General features: G+C 30.2%; 1 protein-coding gene and 1 long non-coding RNA gene across 10 annotated transcripts in view; one reads left to right on the top strand and one right to left on the bottom strand.

The window, feature by feature from the left end:
- The first annotated feature begins 3159 nt into the window (after positions 1 to 3159).
- LOC105838822 (prolactin-releasing peptide receptor) overlaps positions 3160 to 21330 on the top strand; it is a 71989-nt gene continuing 53818 nt past the window's right edge. For 4 of the 9 annotated variants that reach the window (XR_004962469.1, XR_004962465.1, XR_004962468.1 and 1 more), the window contains exons 1-4: positions 8979 to 11145; positions 12012 to 12107; positions 14830 to 15078; positions 17805 to 18020. Coding sequence is in view for 2 of the 9 variants with exons in the window: in XM_036283925.1 (XP_036139818.1) it covers positions 10213 to 11145; positions 12012 to 12107; positions 14830 to 15063 (1263 nt within the window). In the remaining 7 variants the exon portion in view is untranslated. Of the gene's footprint in view, positions 3393 to 8978; positions 11146 to 12011; positions 12108 to 14829; positions 15079 to 16518; positions 17045 to 17804; positions 19267 to 21330 lie in introns of those variants that run through there. The other 5 variants (XR_004962470.1, XR_004962467.1, XM_036283925.1 and 2 more) reach the window with 5 other exon arrangements.
- LOC114254452 lies at positions 7050 to 9083 on the bottom strand. The gene is made up of 2 exons (XR_003625826.1): positions 8948 to 9083; positions 7050 to 8617 (listed from the first exon to the last, which is right to left on the bottom strand). It is a non-coding gene; the product is annotated as an uncharacterized LOC114254452 (long non-coding RNA).

The following is a 21330-nucleotide window of genomic DNA, read 5'->3' as shown; positions in this document are numbered from 1 at the left end:
AGAAACTAAAAATATATGCAATATAATTAAAATGTATTGAGGAAGTAGGTTTGATGTAAAGTTATTGCAAATTAATTTTTAATTAAAACATGACGCCTTGTTTTCTTATAGAGAAAAATAGGATGAAGATTGTTAGACTTTTGAGGGAAGCTTTTTACTTATTTTAACAATAAGTAAATGAATTTTATTACGCAATTTTATAAAAAAACTAAAAAAGAAATAAAAATAAGAATAAAAAATTGATGGTTATGAATAGTCCATTTTTTAAGTATTTATCCATTTTTCTTATATGATAAGAAACGAATGTTATCACGTGATTCTAAACACTATAAAGAAATCACATGGCCTAGGAGTACAAACTATTTTTTATAATCCTTTTTTTAACACCACATTATTTATTAAAAACTAATAACGTTGCATATACATATATGTATATGTACATATGTGAATAATGATATACATCTTTAGTATTTAAAATACTAAAAAATAGGAAATGATAGGTTTGGTCATTTCAAGTGGATGAATTGGTGAGTGAATGTATCAACATACATGAATTGAATTAACAAATCACATTATTTTGTTATGACCTTCGTTTATAACTTATTTAAATGTTTATATAATTCGTCCATCCATTTCAATATTTACTTGTGTGTATTTTAAATGTGTAAAAAAGTTTTCAATTCTGTAAAGTCAATTTGAAAAAAAAATTAAATGTAATGTTATTAATTCTATTATTTTAGCCTCTTGAGAGACACCAATCTGGTTTAAGAATGCTAAAGCAGATATAAATTAAAAAAATTTTTTCTGTTTTTGGTATAAAATTGACCGTCTTGAATTACATTGTTTCTTATACTGTAATTGTAAAAACTGATTTTTAAGACTATTAATTTAATAAATAGTGTGCTGAAAAAATTGCATTCAGTAAAATAGGATAATTATAACATTATAAATTTCGGGCTCTTAATACAATGTTTAATTTTTAAGAAATAAAGACATGTTGCTTTAGTAAACACCTATATCAGTACTGGCGATTTTTCTCTACTCTTGCATATACAAATATCTTGTTTTATTAATATTTATACTTTTAGTATTTGTTTAATGAGCTTAGAAGTATAGCGTTGTTATCTTTTTTTAAGATAAATCAATAAAAAATTGATTCACTTAAAAAAATATACCTACTTTATCTTGCATCAATTATCGACGCAAGGTCCAAGTAGTTAACCCAATGATAAAGCGTACAATTTTATTGTTCCGCCACATGCTGCGCTCTAATAGATTATCTGCGAATTTTCGACCGATTTTCGATGGGCATTGAAATGTAAATAATTCCGGAGAATCCTGATTATAAATTTCGGATTCATACGAAATACCGACGTATGATTTCTCATCGACTTCTTATTCCCGACATTCCCGACATTTGATCAGCATTCCTTTGCGTTGGACGCGGTACCCTGTATTTCGCTTTTGAACGTGAAATAGTTAACATATCTCGCAGCCGAAATCCGAGTATTATTCGGATATCCGAGACTCAGATCGAAGAATTTTGCGCAATAATATGCAAACGGGAAAACTTCCCACTCGCAAACTTGCCGCTCTTTATTCCCTTTTTGCCCCGAAATTGAACTATGTGCAAAGGATATATTCATTTCAATTATTAGATTCAGGAGAATATTCTCTGACTCGCGGAAATCTCAAATATTCCTGGTCGCCGCCTTGACGTAGCTCCCGACCTTATGTGAGACGGATCGTGATAAACCACGAAATATGTATAGTGATTCGGAAGGATTTTGTTCTCAGCTCACCTGACCGTGATTTACTTATTAAAATTAGTGTGTAAATTAAAACAGCGACAGGAAAATAGTAATGCACGGAAAAAAGATACATTCGAAGCTTAGCTATGTTATTTTGCGGTACGCTTAAATTAATAGCGGTTAAAGAAGTTGCATTATGTAGATAAAATTTTTGTACTTTCGCGCGCGTCTCGTTTCTTCAATCGCAATTCTAAATAAATAAAAAGACGGTTTATTTATACATTATGGTAATACCGGTAAACATAGGAATGAGTAATTTTATTTTCTACTCTTACTCTAACTCTTACTCTTACACTGTTACGCTCAGCCAATCAGAGCAGTTTGTTTCCTATCTTTGACATTGCTAATTGGTCGTATTTCTACGCTTATTTTATCGTTCTAGACAAGACTGTTGTAAGCATTTTACGACAAAGTCATCACTCCTACTCTTACTCTATGTAGACGCTTCAAAGTCTCTTTTACTGAGATACTCTGTGAGTGGGTGCGTGAGTGTGTGTGTGTATACAAAAACCGAAAGATAATTTGGCCAAATAGCAAGGAAATCTAAAACAAATAATTTTCTAATTATGAAATTAATTCTCTTTTTATTCTTCATTTTTATTCTATAAACAATTTTAAGAGTTTGTAAGAAGAATTCACTTTTATGTCATTAATTTTGAATCTTTTTTTAGATCTACAAAAATAATTCTTCTTGAATTTATTTCAAATTTGTTTAGTTTGTAATGTGATTATCCCTGCGTTATTTGAGAATTTTGTCTGAAATAAAATAGAGTAAATCTAGTTTTAATAAAGTAAAGATATTTACTTAAATAAAAGTTATTTATAAATAAATACAATAGAAACCTATTATTTTATTTGAATAAAGTCATAAATAATTTGAAAACTTTTAAAAATAAAAAAGCCTTTGAAAAAATATTATTTACGAGGATATATTTCTCGAATGTGCAGTTTTATTATTTTTCCGTGGGAGACCCGAATGTTACACGAGGAAAGAAACCTGTGCGACGCTCTTAATAACGTGCGACATATGTTTCGCTTTTAATAGTCACCTATAGTTTTTATTGCGTAAATGACCACTTAGATGATTTTACACAAAGAAGTCGTTCTCATTAATTATTTATTGTATGTTGTTTTATAATTTATTTTGTAATTATAATGTATATTGACTTACTTAATATTTTCTTAAAAATTTAGTAGAGTGTAAAACATTGACACTATTTCTTTATAAATACATCTCCGCGTGTAGGTGTACAGGTAGGCGCACATCGCGATCACGTGCGATCATACGCCTGCGCGCGTATTCGCTGTCGGTCTCCCTCAAAGTAGTCGAAACCGATTTTCTCGCGTCTCAGTCCTCAGTCTGCTTCCGTCGCTGACATAGGTCAGAAAGCTGACTCCGCGAGCTGATACTCTGTAGTGATAGTTACGTTGATATCCGAGATAAAAATATCAAGTTCGTAATTACGAACAAAGTGTAGACTTATACAATTTATGAGTGTGCGTGAAAACAATCTTCGTAAATTATTATTAAGTGTGGACGATAAAATAAAAAGAACTAAACGGCAAATGTAGAAGATAAATGTAAGTTTTTGTATTAAGGATAAAAAAATATAGCGCTTACAAAAGTTTGTATAATATTAAAGTCATTTTTATTAAAGTTTTGACAAGATACTATTAATTCATCAATTTTAAACTGTTCTGCAAGCTCTTTTTAATTTGAGCCCAGTTTTTGTCGATTCTGTTATTCTTCATCTCGTTTGGAGAACATAGTTTGTTGTAGTTTATATCATAATCATTATTTCTAAATTTTTTAAATTACTTTTCACAAAAGTTAGTTTTTAAATTACTGCAACAGTTTTATTTAGATTAAAGTAGTAAAGCATATGTGTACACTGACAAGCATAAACTTTATTTGATTTTATTTTTAATCACGTGATATTTGGATTGGAACTATGAATTGTCAACCATCAATTCTGATATAGTTAAAATTTAAAAGCTAAAGAGCACTTTAAGAAAATTTAACAATTATTAAGTCACTGTTATAGCCACATACTGTTGGTCTTATAAACTTTTGCAACTTTACGCTAAAGTACTCCTTACGCTTTCGTTGTCGTACGACTGACTCCTCGACTATCCGAACCGCGCTTAACAAATGAATCCTGTTGCTTCGCGTCTACTGATCCGTAGATCTTGATTATTACTTTAATTTCACGCTTTTCGACTTAATATTCGAACTTGCTTGTTTTATTACTCTTTTTAGTTTTTGTACATATTTATTTTCTGACTACATTGTATGTTATATATGTATATTACGGGTTCAATGAATATGAGTAGAATATGGGTTTGACAAATCATTCTGATTTTATATGCTGTACACGTATTTTTTTAATAATGTAGCTTTAGTAGACATCCATTTTTGCCAAATGAGATATCCGTGCCCTCTAATTTTATTAATACAATATGTCTTTTATTATAACATATGTTTTCCTCTCACAAGTCGATCATAAAAAATTCAATGTGCGTTATAATTATCTTAACAACGTTGTGGGCATAATCTTTTTTATGACGACATACATGGTGTTGCCTGTTCTGGCCCTTCCGTTCATTTCCATCTTCTCTACCTTTATAAATTTTTGTTTGGAGTATCTTTTTTTTCTTTGAAAATAAATTCCCTTGCTTCTGCAAGGTTTTATCGTTTTGATTATTAGAATTCTCTAATGTCTTTTGTACCCCGCTATTAGTAGTTTCTAATGAGTTTAAACTTTGTTTTCTCCAATTCCGAGGCGCAATATTCCTTTATATTTAATCGATATATTGCTTCTAACATTTGTTTCTGTTATTCAGTTATATAATATAATAATTCTGTGTATTTTTTAATTTTTTTAAACGCGCATTTAATTTGGGTATAATTATTGCTGCTTTTAATTCTATCCTTTACTCTATCTTGAAATTTGCGCAAATTACAATTTTTTAAATTATTATTGTTTATATTCAATTTAATTATATCCGATGCTTTTATAATTAAATGCATATGTAATTTCCTATTAAACGTTTATTTAACTCTTGACATTTCTAATATTAAATGTAACGTGGTACAGTAATGAAACAGTATTTGTTGTATTTTTATAATACCATAGTATGTAATTTGTCGTTCTGAAATATCCTTTCCTAATGCCATTTTAAAAGTTTGTATAACCTGCTTTGCTCATTTATAGCTAAGTAAAAGAGTGCTATTATTTTATATGTAATATTATTACATTATTAGAAAAATTAGTATTTTTTGAAATTTTAAAAATGGTGAATATTTTTCGTAGATTCTTATTTATATATTTTTGTTTCTCGGTTTATTATGTATTAAATTACAATTTGCACAATTTTTCGCCTACTTCCTTAAATTGATACAAAGCCACCAAACATATTGCCTTGTAATCGCTTTCAATTTTATAATGTTTACAAGTTTATTATGTGATTCTACGATTTTATCTTAATTTTTGTAATATTATTACAGTCTTGTATAATAACCTATCGTTGATGATCTCATTTTTATTGTCAATGTATTTTATTTCCTAAAGAGTACTGATGAAATGAGAATTCAAGAAATCATTCCGATATATGTTACATATGTATTTTTTTTAAGTAGTAGGTACATTCTACCTATTTGTCTTTTCTGATTATGAGCGCTAAAACGCGACTTAAGCATCTATCAATTTTTATATAACATTTGTTTTACATATATATAATACACTAATAATAGCATTACAAATTTTAAGTCTTGGTTTAAAGATATTCCTATTTTATAATTCAATATTTTTTCTTTTATTATATTGTGAAAATTATTGAGTAATGCGAATATATTTTCTTGATAAAACTTATACAAAATTTTTTATGTAAATAAGCCTGTTTGATGCTATAAATTTTTATTTTAATATTTAATATTTTGAAAATAAAGATATTCTCCAAACAAGAATGTAGTTATAATCTTTTCATGCAGTTACAAAATGTTAGTATTTCTAGTTAAATAATACAATGATAGCAAATAAAAGAACAATAGATGTACGTATCTCATTAAAATACAAAAATTTGAAAAAAAAATTTTTTTTCAGAAATTTGAATTTTGGGAAAAGCTTAAGGTAAAATATTCCTCAAATAGCGTTTCGAAATTTGGAAATAAATTAAAAAATAATTTTTTTTAATGCCATAATTTCGAACATTTCAAAAAATATAATTATTTGAAGAAATAAAAATAAAAGAAAATATTTGGATTTTAATAATAAATAATTTACTGATTAAAAATTTATTTTTTGTAAAACAAGACACTATTTATTAATAAAAATAGAAATTATTACACTATATTAACATTATTATGTGTGAAATGCATTTTTATATATGGAGAAAAAAATTAAGATTTTTACAACAGAATAATGATGTTATTTTTCGCTTGTCTAACCGCAAAAGAGTTATAGGAGCCATAACAATCTGGAAGTGGTTTATGATTACTCCAATTTCAGCAAGCGTAGCTGTTATATGGCTTTAACAAGCGTAAACTAATCGTAATGTAATTGTATTACTAGAAAGATACAATAAAATTCTAAAAATAGAATCAGTTCAGATGCAGTAAATTGATGATATAAATACAATAGTTCTACACGCAGCTTAACAGTTTGATATAATTGGCAATAAAAATCGAGCAAAATCTGTCGCCAATTAATCTAGAATACGCCACTAGAATACGAATTTAATAACTGCTAATCTACTGGCATAGACATTTTGCTAATTGGAATATAAATAAATAATATAGAGGGTATCCCAAAACATGTGGGTCAACGCTCGTAAAAAGGTAGAAGGGATCGAGATGAACATAAAAGTCCAATATTGTCTTGGGTTAGGTCCACCAATAATCGAGATATTAACGTATCTACGGAATCTACAAATAATCTAATTAATTTCTATCGTAATTGTGAACAGTAAATTAATAAAAGCTTATCATACATTCACGATAGATTTTTTTCTTCCGTGTTATGGCTCGAGCGGATCGAGCTCTTTCTTCGGCGCGCTTTCATTCGCATAATTTGAAAAATTAATACCTCGATTATTGATGGACCTAACCCAAGACCTGACCCAAGACAATATTGGACTTTTATGTTTATCTTGATCTTTTCTACTTTTTTACGATCGTTGACCCATATGTTTTGGGACACTCTGTATATGTATAAGAAGGATCACAATAATACACATTTATTTTATATAAAAATTTATTGTGAGCCGATTATAATATTATCGTTTTTTATTCTAATACTGCAATAAAACTCAATTTTGAGTGCTGTGCTGTACAATTATATTTTAAAGATCTCTTAGTTATACTAGTTGTTCTGCAGATCACAGAAATAAGAAAACTCTATGAAGCTGGCAGGAAATTCAGGAAAATTAATTTTGGTAGTACAAAAAAAGTACTAAATATTCCGTTAGGTCGCATTCGATTTTGCTGATTTTGTCTTGTCTTAAAATTTTGTCTTAACTAAATAACAAATAATCTTTTAGTTGGGTTAACCATATATGTATACTAATCACATATTACTTATTATAAGAATATAGTGAGGTATAGACCATACGTACAAACGAACATCCTAACAGTTGCATTCAATACAACATATACCAATATATGAATTGAATTGAATTTACATACAGTTCTTTTTTAAATATAAAAGATATTGTTGCAACAATTATAACAATGTTTTTCGTATACGGGAATAAATTTTTTACGTTACTCCAAAATACTTTAAACAGAAATTAAATAAATATTTTATAATTATTTACAATTCTATAAAACGGAAAAAGGTATATATAAACGATTCTTTTGGATATGGTGTACGAACTTACGATTGTTATTATTTAAAAATTCGCTAATTAATTTTTACGCTTTATGCTAAAAAATTACCTGAACTTGTTTACGTCTGTCAAATAGATTAGCCAACTTTTAAAATTATAGAAATTAATTAAACTAAAGATTTTGTCGAACTTTTGAAATAGCCTTATTCTATAATAATTTTCTCTTTTTCTCTCTTCCACTCTCTTTCTCTTTCCGTCTCTTTTTCTTGATTTTTAAGATCCATGAAGTGCGATATAGTCGGAATTGTTAACCGCTCAAAACTTTCCAAAACGTTTGGTTGATGGCGACGACACCGCCAAAGTTTGCTGACAGTTTTCCACGTCGAGACGACGTCATAATCGGTGCTCCTAATTGCTCTCCCATGTCTTGTTTCAACAAGAGGAACGAACGTCGTTTGATCAGGGTTCAAAAGTTCCGCCGCGAAACATGTTAATTGCCTGTCATTGCCACGATTAAACAAAATTATGAGCAAAATCGTTTTCGTTATCAACATCGAAGCATATAATAATCAAGCATATCATACTTTTAAATTATCAAAAAAATTCTTGATACAAATGTCTCTAGATGATTACATATTTATATTTTATAAATTAACGAAGATTAGCGTAAAGATTATATCATAATTTGAGAAAGTATAATGATGCCTTTAGCAACCTATTTATCGGATTGGATATTATTTATCTCGGATAAACTGTCAGAGTCAATAAACTTGAATTAAATCGCGTTTAAAGGATAAACTTGGTGGAAGTCGGGTAAGAGATGCAACGCTTGCATACGCGTCAAGCGTAATCGATGCTTTCAGACAGTTGGCCCTGCGAGGATACCGCGATGCGGAACTTTATCTAATTTAATTATCTGAAGCTATAATTCGCTCATCTAAAAGCTTTCATCGTTTAAACGTTCAATTGCCGAAGGTAATCTGAAATCAAAAAGTAAAATATTTCGTTATAAATTAACATACAATAACTAAAAAGTAGCGTAAAGTTTTTTTATCGAAAGAATTGTTAAAAGGGACTTGATTTATTAACAACTCTTTTTGCTTTAAAAAAGAAAGTAAAAGTTTTAGTCTAAATAAATTAATACATCAAAAAGATCCTACGCTATTCGAGATAATTTTCTTAGGAATATTCATACTAATCAGTCAGATTATACAAAGAAAAATTGTCATCTAAACAGAACAATTTTGCAAAAGGAAAAGAATGAAGAAAAAAGAAATAATTTTTAATATAATTGGAATTTTTTATCATACCTCTAATCTGCTATTCCAGCATTAAACTTGTTTTTTGCTTTTTAAGCTCTTGGCGGCATTGTTAAGTTTCTTTTGTAGTTGCTTTCGTAGATTTCGTTGCTTTAATATTTTTTTTTTTTGCCTTTTTAATGAATATTTTTCTGCGAAAAACTAAATACATATAAAATGATAGTTCGAATTATGGATCATGTAAGGTTAAAGTAATTTTTATTAATTTGTGATATTAACAATTGTTTTTAAATGTTTGATCATTAAAAATTTAAAAAATTTTAAATATTTGCAATGATAGATTGCAAGAAGTGATTTTGTATATCTGTAAAACAATTAATTTTACGTATTTGATCCGGAATTAGGACTTTTCTTTTAATGAGATAGAAGGAAATCTTTTAAAAGGACTACATTACAGGCTCTTACCTCAAGGGAGTGTGAGACCTACCTGCTAAAACCTTTTCCCTTCTTACCATATCACACATTTTTGAAAAGAATTTTCCTACATAATTTTCTCACAGAACTACTTATTCTTTATTTTTAATTAATAGTTTAATAGGAGGAATTTTTGTTTAAAAGGTTGATTATAAAAAATTATAATCAACCGTTATAAAAAATAGTCCCATAAGCACTGATTAATTGTGTTGCAACTCTGTTTTGCATCTTAGTAAATGGGATTAATTTTCTTATCTATAATACCATTAATACAATTTGATGCTCCGTATAAAATAATGGAATGCACTACATTAACATAGAATTGTCTTTTTGCTTCAATCGAATCTTTAACATTTAGCCTACAGTTTCGTAATCATTCCAACTCGAGTTACTGTCAACTTACAAATAGCTGCCCTTGAATTTGAATTTACAATTTTTGTATCAGAACTTTCAAAGATCTTTCAATAATTCTGAATAAATGACGTGTAAAAACGCAAAAGCCGGACAAATGTGCTTCTTAATTAAGATCCGTGACTTACTCGCGTTAATTTAATTTATTTTTTATGGATTTACATAACTTGACCAATTTTTTTAAATTTTAATATTTAATTTAAATTTTTTTGAGATTTAAAACTTTAAGAAAATGCACAATATTTTAAATTAATTTTTTTTATTTCCAGAATGCGCTGATCCTTTAATTCATGGCCTGTGGATCAACGTTGCTGGCATATATTTTTGCTTTGCAATTCCGAATAATTCTCTACTGAATCGCATTATCGACAAGGTAGAGACAATCAGGGAGTAAAGAAGTTTTCCTCTTTCTTGAAGAAAGCAAGATAAAAATGGATAACCAAAATACGACTGCAGTAAATAACTTATCCGAGGACATGATGTCAAATCTAATGGTACAAATAGTGTTTTATGTGATCTACAGTATTATCTTCGTACTTGGAATATTAGGTAATGTGTTCGTGATCTTCGTTGTCGGGCGAAATCGTCGAATGCACACAGTTACCAATCTTTTTATCGCGAATCTTGCGCTCAGTGATATGTTGCTGTGCTTTTTGGCTGTGCCTTTTACTCCTTTGTACACTTTCCTAGGCGGTTGGATTTTCGGTAAAACTCTCTGCCATTTGGTACCCTACGCTCAGGCCGTGAGTGTGTATATCAGCACGCTTACATTAACCAGCATAGCAGTTGATCGGTTTCTGGTGATCATCTATCCGTTCCATGCACGAATGAGAATCAAGACATGCCTGGTGATTATCATGGGTATCTGGTTGATCGCATCATTGATTACCCTGCCATTTGGCCTTTATATGCACATGGTGCAGGATAGAAAGCACACCTTCTGGTGCGCGGAGAATTGGCCTAGTGAGTCATTTCGCAAGATCTTCAGTTTGTTGACTTCGATACTACAATTCATCGTGCCATTCTTCGTGATTGCTTTCTGCTACATATGTGTGTCGATCAAGTTGAACGATCGGGCGCGCGCTAAACCCGGTAGCAAGTCCAACAGGCGCGAGGAAGAGGATCGCGAGAGGAAACGCCGAACAAACCGGATGCTGATCGCGATGGTTTCTATATTTGGTGCATGCTGGTTGCCGCTCAACATTGCCCTCATTATTGCTGACTTCTATACGGATGTTTACTACGTTTGGCCCTACTTTCGGTTCTACTTCTTCATATCGCACTGCATCGCAATGAGCAGCACCTGCTACAATCCATTCCTCTATGCTTGGCTCAACGACAATTTCCGGAAGGAATTTAAACAGGTACGTACATATTAAACTGGTCTCTTTGAATACTACATCAAAATTTACGCCAGATTAATTTTTTCAAAGATGATAAATGAATACTGTTCATATAGCTTCATATAGCAATAATTAATTCGGCCAGGGTTAACCAATAGTTGGGTATTAAAGAATAAAATCAACTTGTGAAAAACAAAATAAGTAATGTATGTGTGTGAGTGAAAATGTGTATTTGAATGTGAGTGTCCGCAGTGTGCTCGAATCCGTCGGTTTGCTAAACTCAAAGGATTGAGCGGATTAATCCTTCTTGCGGGGATACATATTCTTTTTCTTCCTTTTCTTCTTTCAGTATGATAACTGTTCTATCGAGGATCAACATAACCAAGTTTGTCTACTCTTGACGTACAGCTATGCGCAAGCGTAAACTGATTACATAAGAGCACACATCAGTGAATGAAAATGCAAAAAACTTAACATCAAGTTTTATTACAAATTGAACAAAAATTGGACACGTTGAATAAAATATTGAACGAGATTTATAAGAATTGTAATGCAGTAAGTTGTCATAGGTTGCGATTTTTCGCGCTTTCTGACGTCTTCATCCGGCTGTGTAACACAAACACATGAATAGATTTTTTGCTTACTTAAATCTTTACGCAGGATGATACGAAATCGTTTCTTCTTGATTAATACAGTTATTCATAAATCTGTTGCAATATTCTGTGCGTTTCCGATGTTGATTTTTCTCATTTTTTTTCAATTTGTAACAGAGCTTGATGTTAGCTCTTCACTTCATTTTCGTTTACTGACGTGTGCGCCTTCGTAATCTGTCGACGCTTGCGCATTCTATATTCCTTAAGAGTAGGCCACATTGATCCTTTTTACAGGACAGATCTGCGCTTGCTCATGAAGCGTTCGTTAAGAGCAGGCGCGCAATATGTTGGGACCAGATATACCAGATTCAAGTCATTATCACAAGACAGGTAGAGAAAACATGCATACTAAAAAGAGCCATGATGTGTGACACATGTGCATGGTTTCTTGCATGTCCTGGCTTGAAATCAGTTGATATACATTAATTTATAATAGGCATGCAATGTCAACTTGTTGTGTGCATTTAAAGATATAAAAACATTCAATTTTATTGTCACATCGCGCATACACGAACAAGTGAATTATCCTTATTAAACAGAGAATTCTTATAAAAATGTAACACTAGGCAGTATTGAATTGGTCAGTAGTTAACATTTATTTAAAATATTTAAAATACTGGTATTAATACTTTTAATACTTAAAATAAGTAATAATTATTGACCAATTAATATTTTAATATTGCCCAGTATTACATTTTCATAAGTAGAGGAATAAAGCAAATCGGGGATTAGGTGTTACAGTTTTTGAGAATTTATTTTTAAATATATATATAAATTTATATCAATAAATATCCACCTTGCTGTTCAAATGAATTTTAACTAATTGTAAGTAGTCTTTTTGTCTAATTTGTATCAGTTTTAAATTAAATTGGAAATTTTTTATCAATAGATAAAAAATACAACCTGCTATTATCAAATATTTATAAAATATATAAAGTATGATAAATGATACGTTACTATCATTTAATGATTTGTATTGTACTACTGTTGTCCATCTCGAAATTCGGTGTATTATTTGCATTGCGATCCGATAACAATGCCGAAGATATATAATTTGAAGAAAGACTGAGCATTTCTTTATTATCATCACTATTCGATGATTTATTAAATTTATTTTAAAGGCTGTATTGATTTTAAGACATAATAGTTTGCAAATGATTGCGTTTTGAATTTAAGCCCGCAGTTTTCAGTTTCAATAGACTGCATATCTTTTCCTGTATTTCTAACAGATTATCATCTGTGAGATTGCTGCGAAAACGGAACTAAAATTGCATAGATATAGATAACATTTGCATAGATTGCACAGATACAGCATATGAATAAAAAAATTGTAATGTATATTTCTTGCATTTACAGTCATCATCACTAGTGTTATTTCTTATATTTATCTCTTTAATTGTATTTGATTGAATTGTATTGAATCAAAACTACGAGGAAAACAAAATTTTGAAACGTATATATAAAAAAGCTTAATAAGAAAGCAATCTTAAATCTTAATTCTGTACTTGAAGTTTACATTTGTTAAGTTAATAGATATATGTATGTTAAATTTACATATGTGTATGTTAATAACTTGACTTAATAACTTTAATTAGCAGAATTTTTTTACAAAAATACAAATTTTTCAATAGTATATATATATATCTTTTCTTTTAGTATGCATAATATAATTTTACATCACGATACGGCCACTGCATTTAGAATTAGCTGCATGCAATTTCTAAGGTGGAAGGATGCTTTAAATAATTGGGAGAGAACTGTTTGAAACTATTGAAGGAGCGAGAATCTAACGTGTTGTATATTACATTGCAATACAAGGAGAAACTAGCGCGGTTGGAATTCCATTGCGCTGAAATTAATTTGTAGCGGAGATATTTCTTCTCTCCAGAATATAATGGCCGCGAAATGATGAAACGTATTTAAGGCAATGTGCCAGTAAGATAATCGCATATAAACGCATAAATGTATGTATCAATGTATTTTGCTTATTGAATGCTATTTGAATCAGAATATTCAGTCAAAAATATAGATATGAATATTAAATAAAAAATATAGATAGATTGATGATTTCGAATATGATTGCATTTGCCTATGCAAGAATATAATAGAAAGATAGTTCTTTACTTTTCTTGAAAAAAGACATTTTTTATACTTACAAATCTGAAATAGAAAAAAATTATGTGCAATAAGAAAATGTTTTATACTTTACATTCTCTCTCTCTCTCTCTCTCTCTCTCTCTCTCTCTCTCTTTCTTTTTCTGTTTCTGTATTTTCTGGTTACCTGTTATTTGTTCTATCAGAAAATATGTGTCGGATTTTACATCGCGCATTTCGTTTCTATTATTTCTCCTCTTTTCTTTCTCTCTATATTTTCATTATACTTCTCTTTTCATTTATTTTTCTCTACATATTTATTTTGTTAGAAATCGAGACGCGAGGAAAATAACATCACTCGATGTGTTTCACAGTTTTCTGTTGTAATACATTAGGATATCTTGTTAGTAATTGAAAAGAATTAATATTAAAGAATTTGATTTTACAACGTAATACTACTTCAGGAAAAGTACTTTTATAGTGAGATTAATGAGAGTTGTGCAAATAAATCTCACGCGAGAGTTGAGTAACGAGCATTTTCTTTGCGCTTATAACGTTTGATTAATTTTTCTCGACCTGCATTGAATAATTTTTCATTATCCATATCTGCTATGACTTGATTACCCCCTCTTATCAATTTCTGACTTAAAGTTTTGCAATAATAAGATATGCTTGACGATTATCCCATAACAACTTGAGATTATACATAATTTATGAGAGAAATTTATTAATAATTTTGGGTATGTTAAATTAATTTAAATGCGTTTTGCCTTAAGTTGAGCAATGTTGCTGAAAAAAATCTGCAGGTTGAGAAAGTAATTTTTAAAAGTAATTGGTTACCGTTACTTCTCACCAAGTCGAAAAAATAATTATTTACTATTTTTAATTGCCAATGTTAAAAAGTCAGTCGTTATTGTTAAATGAAATATTTATACCGTCATTTTTATTTTTATTTTAGGTCCTTCCATGTTATGCAAGAAATGTCAATGGTAATATTCCAAAGACGATGGAAGCTCGCAGAAGTGACAAGATAGATAACGGCAATAATACCATGCAAGAGACTTTACTGGGCAGTAATACGCAGAAAGCGCAGAATCCCGACGGATGCGAGACGATTATACTAGAGAAACTGACAAACGCCAGGAAGCTAAATCAGGCCTCGTGCTCGCAGAATTTAGATGACGTTTTGTAAGGAAAAGCGCAAAAGGTACGCAAATACATTTCTTCATTACGAAAAGCTGCTAGACAGGTTAGATGAGATAAACATATATCAACTATTACAATATTGGAGATACCGCCACAAGAAAGCAACTCAATCACTGTCAAGTGTCAAGTCAGTGATAGTGCATTCTTATGTTTCGGATACCGGCCAAGGTTTATTCTTTGTTTTTCATTCCATTCTTTATAGATAAACTCCGTTACCGCGGTTAAATTCGAAATCACTTTTTTTTATACAGTAATAAAAAAAGTTTTTATATTTTTATAAATAGTTCTTTACTCACGTGTTCATTTCCGGTATACCATAAAATATATATAAATCTTTGAAAACGCAAATATATCAATTAACCATAAAAAAAGAGTAATTGAATGCATACTGGTCGCTTAAATAGTGCCGTATTAATATTTTATATTTTTACATAATAGAAACAATTTAGTTATAAACCTACAAATATGAAAATAAGTGAGAAATGAGTAATATTTATAATAGATTGCATTTTATGTGCGTTAATATTTAAAAAAATCGGGTACAATTATTGTTATTTTTTATCAATTGTAGATGAATAATCATGCAATTTTTTATACTTAATTTTATACTAAATTTTTATATTTTTATAAAAGAAAATTTATATATACATATGTATAATAAATTAATTTGTTATTATGTGAAAGATTAAAAATTGTAGAACAGGTACAATTTTCAATGTTTATTTGCGTGTAAATCAGTAGCAAATAGGAAATATAATTAAAAATAACTTAAGTGACACACATTCGTCAACTCTTCCCTATTTGTTATTTACACCTTGTTATATACATATACTGTCTTTATGTCACGCGCGGTTTCTCCCACCAGTTTTTCATCACTACTTTCTTGTTTCTCGTTTGCCGAAGAAATAAAAAAAAGTTCTTCGTTTTATGTAGCGTCTTTTCGCCCTTTCACTTCTTGTTTGTCAAAGAAACTCAATTTTTCGATATTTCCTGGCGAGACGCTTTGATTTCGCAAGAACGTCCATCTCCATCGCTTTTTCTATTTCTCCGTACGTGTACTTTACGGAATTCTGTGGACGAAACGACAAATGCCAACTAGCTAACATAGTGCGCACACACTTACGTGTGTACGAGCATATACAGTGAAACACATTGAGAAAAGGAATGCCCGAGCTTTACGAGATCCGCGAGAGTGAGAAGAACCGTTCGAATAGTTGCGCACCATTTCCATCTCTAGTCGAGTTACGTTTCAGAAAGTGAAACACCAGAAACTCACGGAATGTCGTAGTCAATACTTTCTCACGGCGAAGAAATTTTTTGATCGTTGACACAACGCCATTATTGAGAATTCCGCCATCTACGGTCTAGTAGTTGTGTAGAGCTCGTCCTTTTGTGTACTTTCCTCTGATACGCCGATAAAACACGCTTGCCCCAAAAACAGCTAGATCGACTTACGTAACGGCCAGCTACACGAAGAGTTACCGTCTCATCCCTCATCTCGCCGCAACGCACGAAACAAAATGAAATAGGAGATGCGTCGAGAGAAAATTGCTATAGATATCCCTCGTCTGTTTATACGAGTCTGATTTATACAGATTGTGTAAGTAGGAAACTTCGATTAGAACAAGATCGATTGATTACCCCTGTGAGTAAATATTCGACGCTTGCATAAAATCCACTTTTGTATGATTTGTAAATTGTCTGACAGAATTCTATTTATAATCTAATGCGATTGCAATATGAGAAACGTTTGAAGGTAATCGAAATGCGCAAACATGCATGCATACCTATACATATCGAAATATATATAGAAGAAAATCGCTAAAATTGACACGGCTGTTTTTGTATTTCTTGAACGAAAACTAAAAATAAAATTTTAGAAATATAAATATAAACTAGAAAGAATTAAATGATGGCTATATGATATGATTATCTGACAAAAGTAATCATGAGACAAAAATAAAAAACCGATATATAATGATATAATATTTAAGGGCATGTTTTCTTTTTTTCTTTAACATGAATTATCTGTATAAAAATATTTACAAATTAATGTGCATGAGAATTTCTAAAAGTTCTTCATTTTAATGTAAATTGTCTTTTATTGATTTATACGATTATTTTATATAATATAAAATCGGAAGGAAGATTGACATCTATTCTTCTTGAAAGCTCTTATTTAATTAACAAAGACAAAATGAGCAAATACTTTTAAATAGTATATATTTTATTTAATTTTAAATATTATGAAACTTAATTTACAAAAATTTGTTTTATTCATTTTGCTGCTATAAAGAAACAAAATAGTATTTATTTTATACAATTTTTACTCACGAGACTCTATGACTAAATAAGTAAATGTATGAGTTATGAATCTTATTTAATTTATGACAGTTTGCAGTTTTAAAGTCGTGATTACTTTTAATTAATTTAAATCGGTAATGAACATTTGATGGAAAACCTACCGGGAATAAGATTAGTTAAAGTTAAAAAAAATACAAAAAATAACAGTAAAAATAAAAAGTAACTGTTTCGTTTGTTGCTATTACTGAAAACATGTAATTACACTATCATCACAGTTATGAAAAAAGACAATTTATACAAAAGTAACAAGTTATAAATTTTAGAAAAATTATTAATAAATGCTGAAATTTGTATTGTTTATTAAATTCGTCGATAGAAAGTATTAAATAAAATTTACATCGTCATTTTTATTTTTATTTTAAGTTCTTCCGTGCAAAAAATGGCATTCCAAAGACCAAGGAGGTTCGCAGAGGCGACAAGATACATGACAGTAATATCGTGCAAGAGATTTTACTAGGCAGAAAGCGCAGACTCCCAGAGGAGGTGAGATTACTGAAAGAGATGACAAACACCAGGAAGCAACTAAATTAGCCCTCGGGTTCGAAGGATTTCAACATTCTCTAAGGGAAAGCGCAAAAGGTACGCAAATATGTTTCTTCGTTAAGTAAAGCTGCTAAACACGTTACACGAGATAAATATCAACTACTACAATGTCGGAGATACCGCGGCAGGAGAACAACTCAATCATTCACAATCAAGTCAGCCACAGTGTATTCTTTGTGATTCGGATACCGATCACAAATTTATTAAATTTTAATTTATTTCATTCTTTAAACAGCTGCATTACGTCGCTCAAATTAAAAATTATTTTCCTTTTACACAGCGACAATAAAAACTTTTTTTTATAAATAGCTTTTTACGGATGTTAGTGCAATATATCAGAAAATATAAATAAAGATTTGAAAGCTGAAATATTAATTCAATGTGGAGAAAAGCAGTAGTAGAATGAATTTTTAATAAGTTTTAAAAATATTCACATTTAAATGAACAATAAAGTTAAATTTATTTAATTAGATAAGAATTTGAAATTATTCGTAAAAATGTTTCACTTTATCATTTAAAAAATACTGGTATTTTGACGTTTTAATTAAAAAAAGAATTCACTCCAATATAATCGTGAAAGTTGTATAATAAAATTATTTATTAATTTTATACAGATTAAGATATCAGGACTTTAATATTTTGCATATTTTTCTTATTTGAATTTAATTCAATGAACCTTGAAGGAATTATTCGAATCGATCGATAACATCGAAATGTTTGACGTGTTTTATACTTACCCATATCTTTTATTCAACTTTTTTGTCACGCAATTATTTAAAAAATAACGTTATGCTCTTCTTGGCAAGTTCTCAATTTCTATGCTAGTAGGCTACTCTATTTTATTATGACATAATTGACAAACTGTTCAATTTTGTTTTGTATCGTGAATTTTTTACAATAGGTACATGTTACGAGAAGAAAACAACATCTATAAATAATTATTATAAAATAATAACATAGCTATTATCATTGGCTGTTGCGACGTAGGAAACAGTGGTTGACTTATTTCATTGCTGTGCCCTTATGCAAGCGTGTTTGAAATTTTCCTTAATACGAACGATAGCGACAGCGATGAGAATAGCTTTGAAGACAGATGTAATTACTCACGAGTTTCAATATGTACACACTACAAAGACCTTTCTTGATATTTCGCGTAATTAAATTCCGGCGAATTGTAAAGGTTGATTGCTTCCAAGCAAGCAATTGTAATTTGCGTTTTGCATAAAATTTATTAAGACACATCCAAAAATATTATTTTTAATTAGAAAGGAAAAAAAACAAAGCATGCAGAGTATAAAAGTTAAGTATATAAAATTAAGAGAAATATTATTTAATTTCGTTTTTGGGAGTAATTTAGTTTTATATTTTGTGTTTTTAGTTTTACATTTTATCTTCTCGATTATCTTTTATGCCTCGTCTATAACGAGGTTGTATTTCGAAAGTCGACGAGTAGATGATCGATTATTAAATCGATCGAATATTAAATTTCTATTCATATTTATTAGCGCGTTGGAAATCTTGCTATTATTTTCCAGTCAGACAAAGAATAGCTGTCAAGTGAAAGGGAATATTGCGAATCGACATCTTAATTTAATTAAAATTTTTGAGAAGTTAGCTCCAAAATTTCTTTCATAAGATTTAATATTACTTAATAAAATACAATGTAAGAATGTACAAAAAGTATTATAGTATTAACAAATTAAACAAACTCTTTTAACTTTTCTGATCCGGTTAACACTAAGAAAATTTTACGAAACTACATAATGGTGGAAATCCTTACAAAACCACTGCTTGCTTTCGGTTGACTTTTATCGAGTTAGAAGGAAGAACAAAACTGTCTGAAAGTGTCTTACAAACAAAAGCTTTCAGACGAGAAGTTTAGTCAAATAAAAGATAGACAAGACTATTCAGAGAAATAGATGTATTTCTTATAAAATGTATTAAATAAATTACTCTTTTTAATGTTTTGCAATATGTACTATTTATAAAATTTTCATAAACAGTTATATGCTTAAAGCATTAAAAATAGTAATTTATTCGAATATTTGTTCATTTTTATATTGCTTTTTATACGTTTATCTTTTTTCGAACTTTTTTAATAATTTTAGAAAATTATAACTCAAGAAACATTTTTTAATGCTGAATTTACTTTTTATTTATCTAATGAATGTATATTCTTGAATTCTCTTTTCTTATTTGGCGCACATTCTGTGCAGCTGTGCCTCGGGGTTGAAGAACAGAACACGAGAGCGGTATTAATTAAAACTATCGAGCGAGCATTGCGTTCGCCATCACTGTGATCCCGTGCCACTTTTACCGATACGCAAACAGTACTGTCGCTATCAATGGCTCTGCCTGTTATATGTGCTTGCTTTTTCGTCTTCCATCCCTGCATCGATCGACGTCCGTATCTATCGCGCCCCTCGCAAATTACAAAGCGCGACGTCAATGGTCGCAAACGCATCATGTCACCTCTTAGAGCCGGTTTGATCCGGCTTGGATCAAGTGCTCGGATTGGATCAGTTGCCGAAAAATTTCTGTTTGGGTGATCGATGATCCAGTTACCGTCGTGCAATCTTATCCTTTTATTCCAATTAGTTCGGATTAAGTCATGTCGTTTCTCACTCTCTTTTTTTTCCCCCTTTTTTATTGGTTCTCCATATTTTTTCCGTAATACTTTCATCTCGTATTCCATGTAAAATAATCCATGTAAAAAGGGATAAAATCCTCCGGACACGTATTGCGGAGTTTATCACAGAATTTTAAGAGAATTTATATATGCATTTCTCAGAGCATATTTTTCCAACTAATCTCAAACACGATTAAAACGCATCACAAACAAACTCCGTTGTTATTGCATAACACCTAGTTTCTTAAGTACGTCAAGTGGTTTTTTCATCATGGATAAGCATTTGCGTGTTTGCAAAGCCACGGTCTGCCTCAGATATCGGGCATAGTTACTCGACAAACGTGTTCGCTTAATCCCCATAAGCTGCGTGTTCATAAATTGCGCATAATCCCCGCATATTCATATTGCACAGTTTGCTTAATCCCAGCCTGAGTAATGCGTTAAATAGAGAATAAGAAAGTCACTCACCTTCACCGTTAATTCGCGCGATCGCTGTCGAATTAACATTCCGCTTAAAAATTCCCATTAGCGTTTTACTCCTCACTGATATTTGCATAGCGAAAATTTTTCAAAAACTCTCGACGATTCAACTCGTCAAATTTATCGGTTTAATGGGATTGCATTAATGTATTTGTGATATTGACGCGCCATGGGAAAACAAAACGCGTGCAACTGGAAACTGCAATCTGTAAACGCAGTCCAAAGCAATAAAAAGTA

Source organism: Monomorium pharaonis, chromosome 3 (genome assembly GCF_013373865.1).
Source record: "Monomorium pharaonis isolate MP-MQ-018 chromosome 3, ASM1337386v2, whole genome shotgun sequence".
Lineage (NCBI taxonomy): Eukaryota > Metazoa > Arthropoda > Insecta > Hymenoptera > Formicidae > Monomorium > Monomorium pharaonis.
The sequence above is the reverse complement of the archived record's forward strand: the minus strand, read 5'-3'. Positions and strand labels throughout refer to the sequence as shown.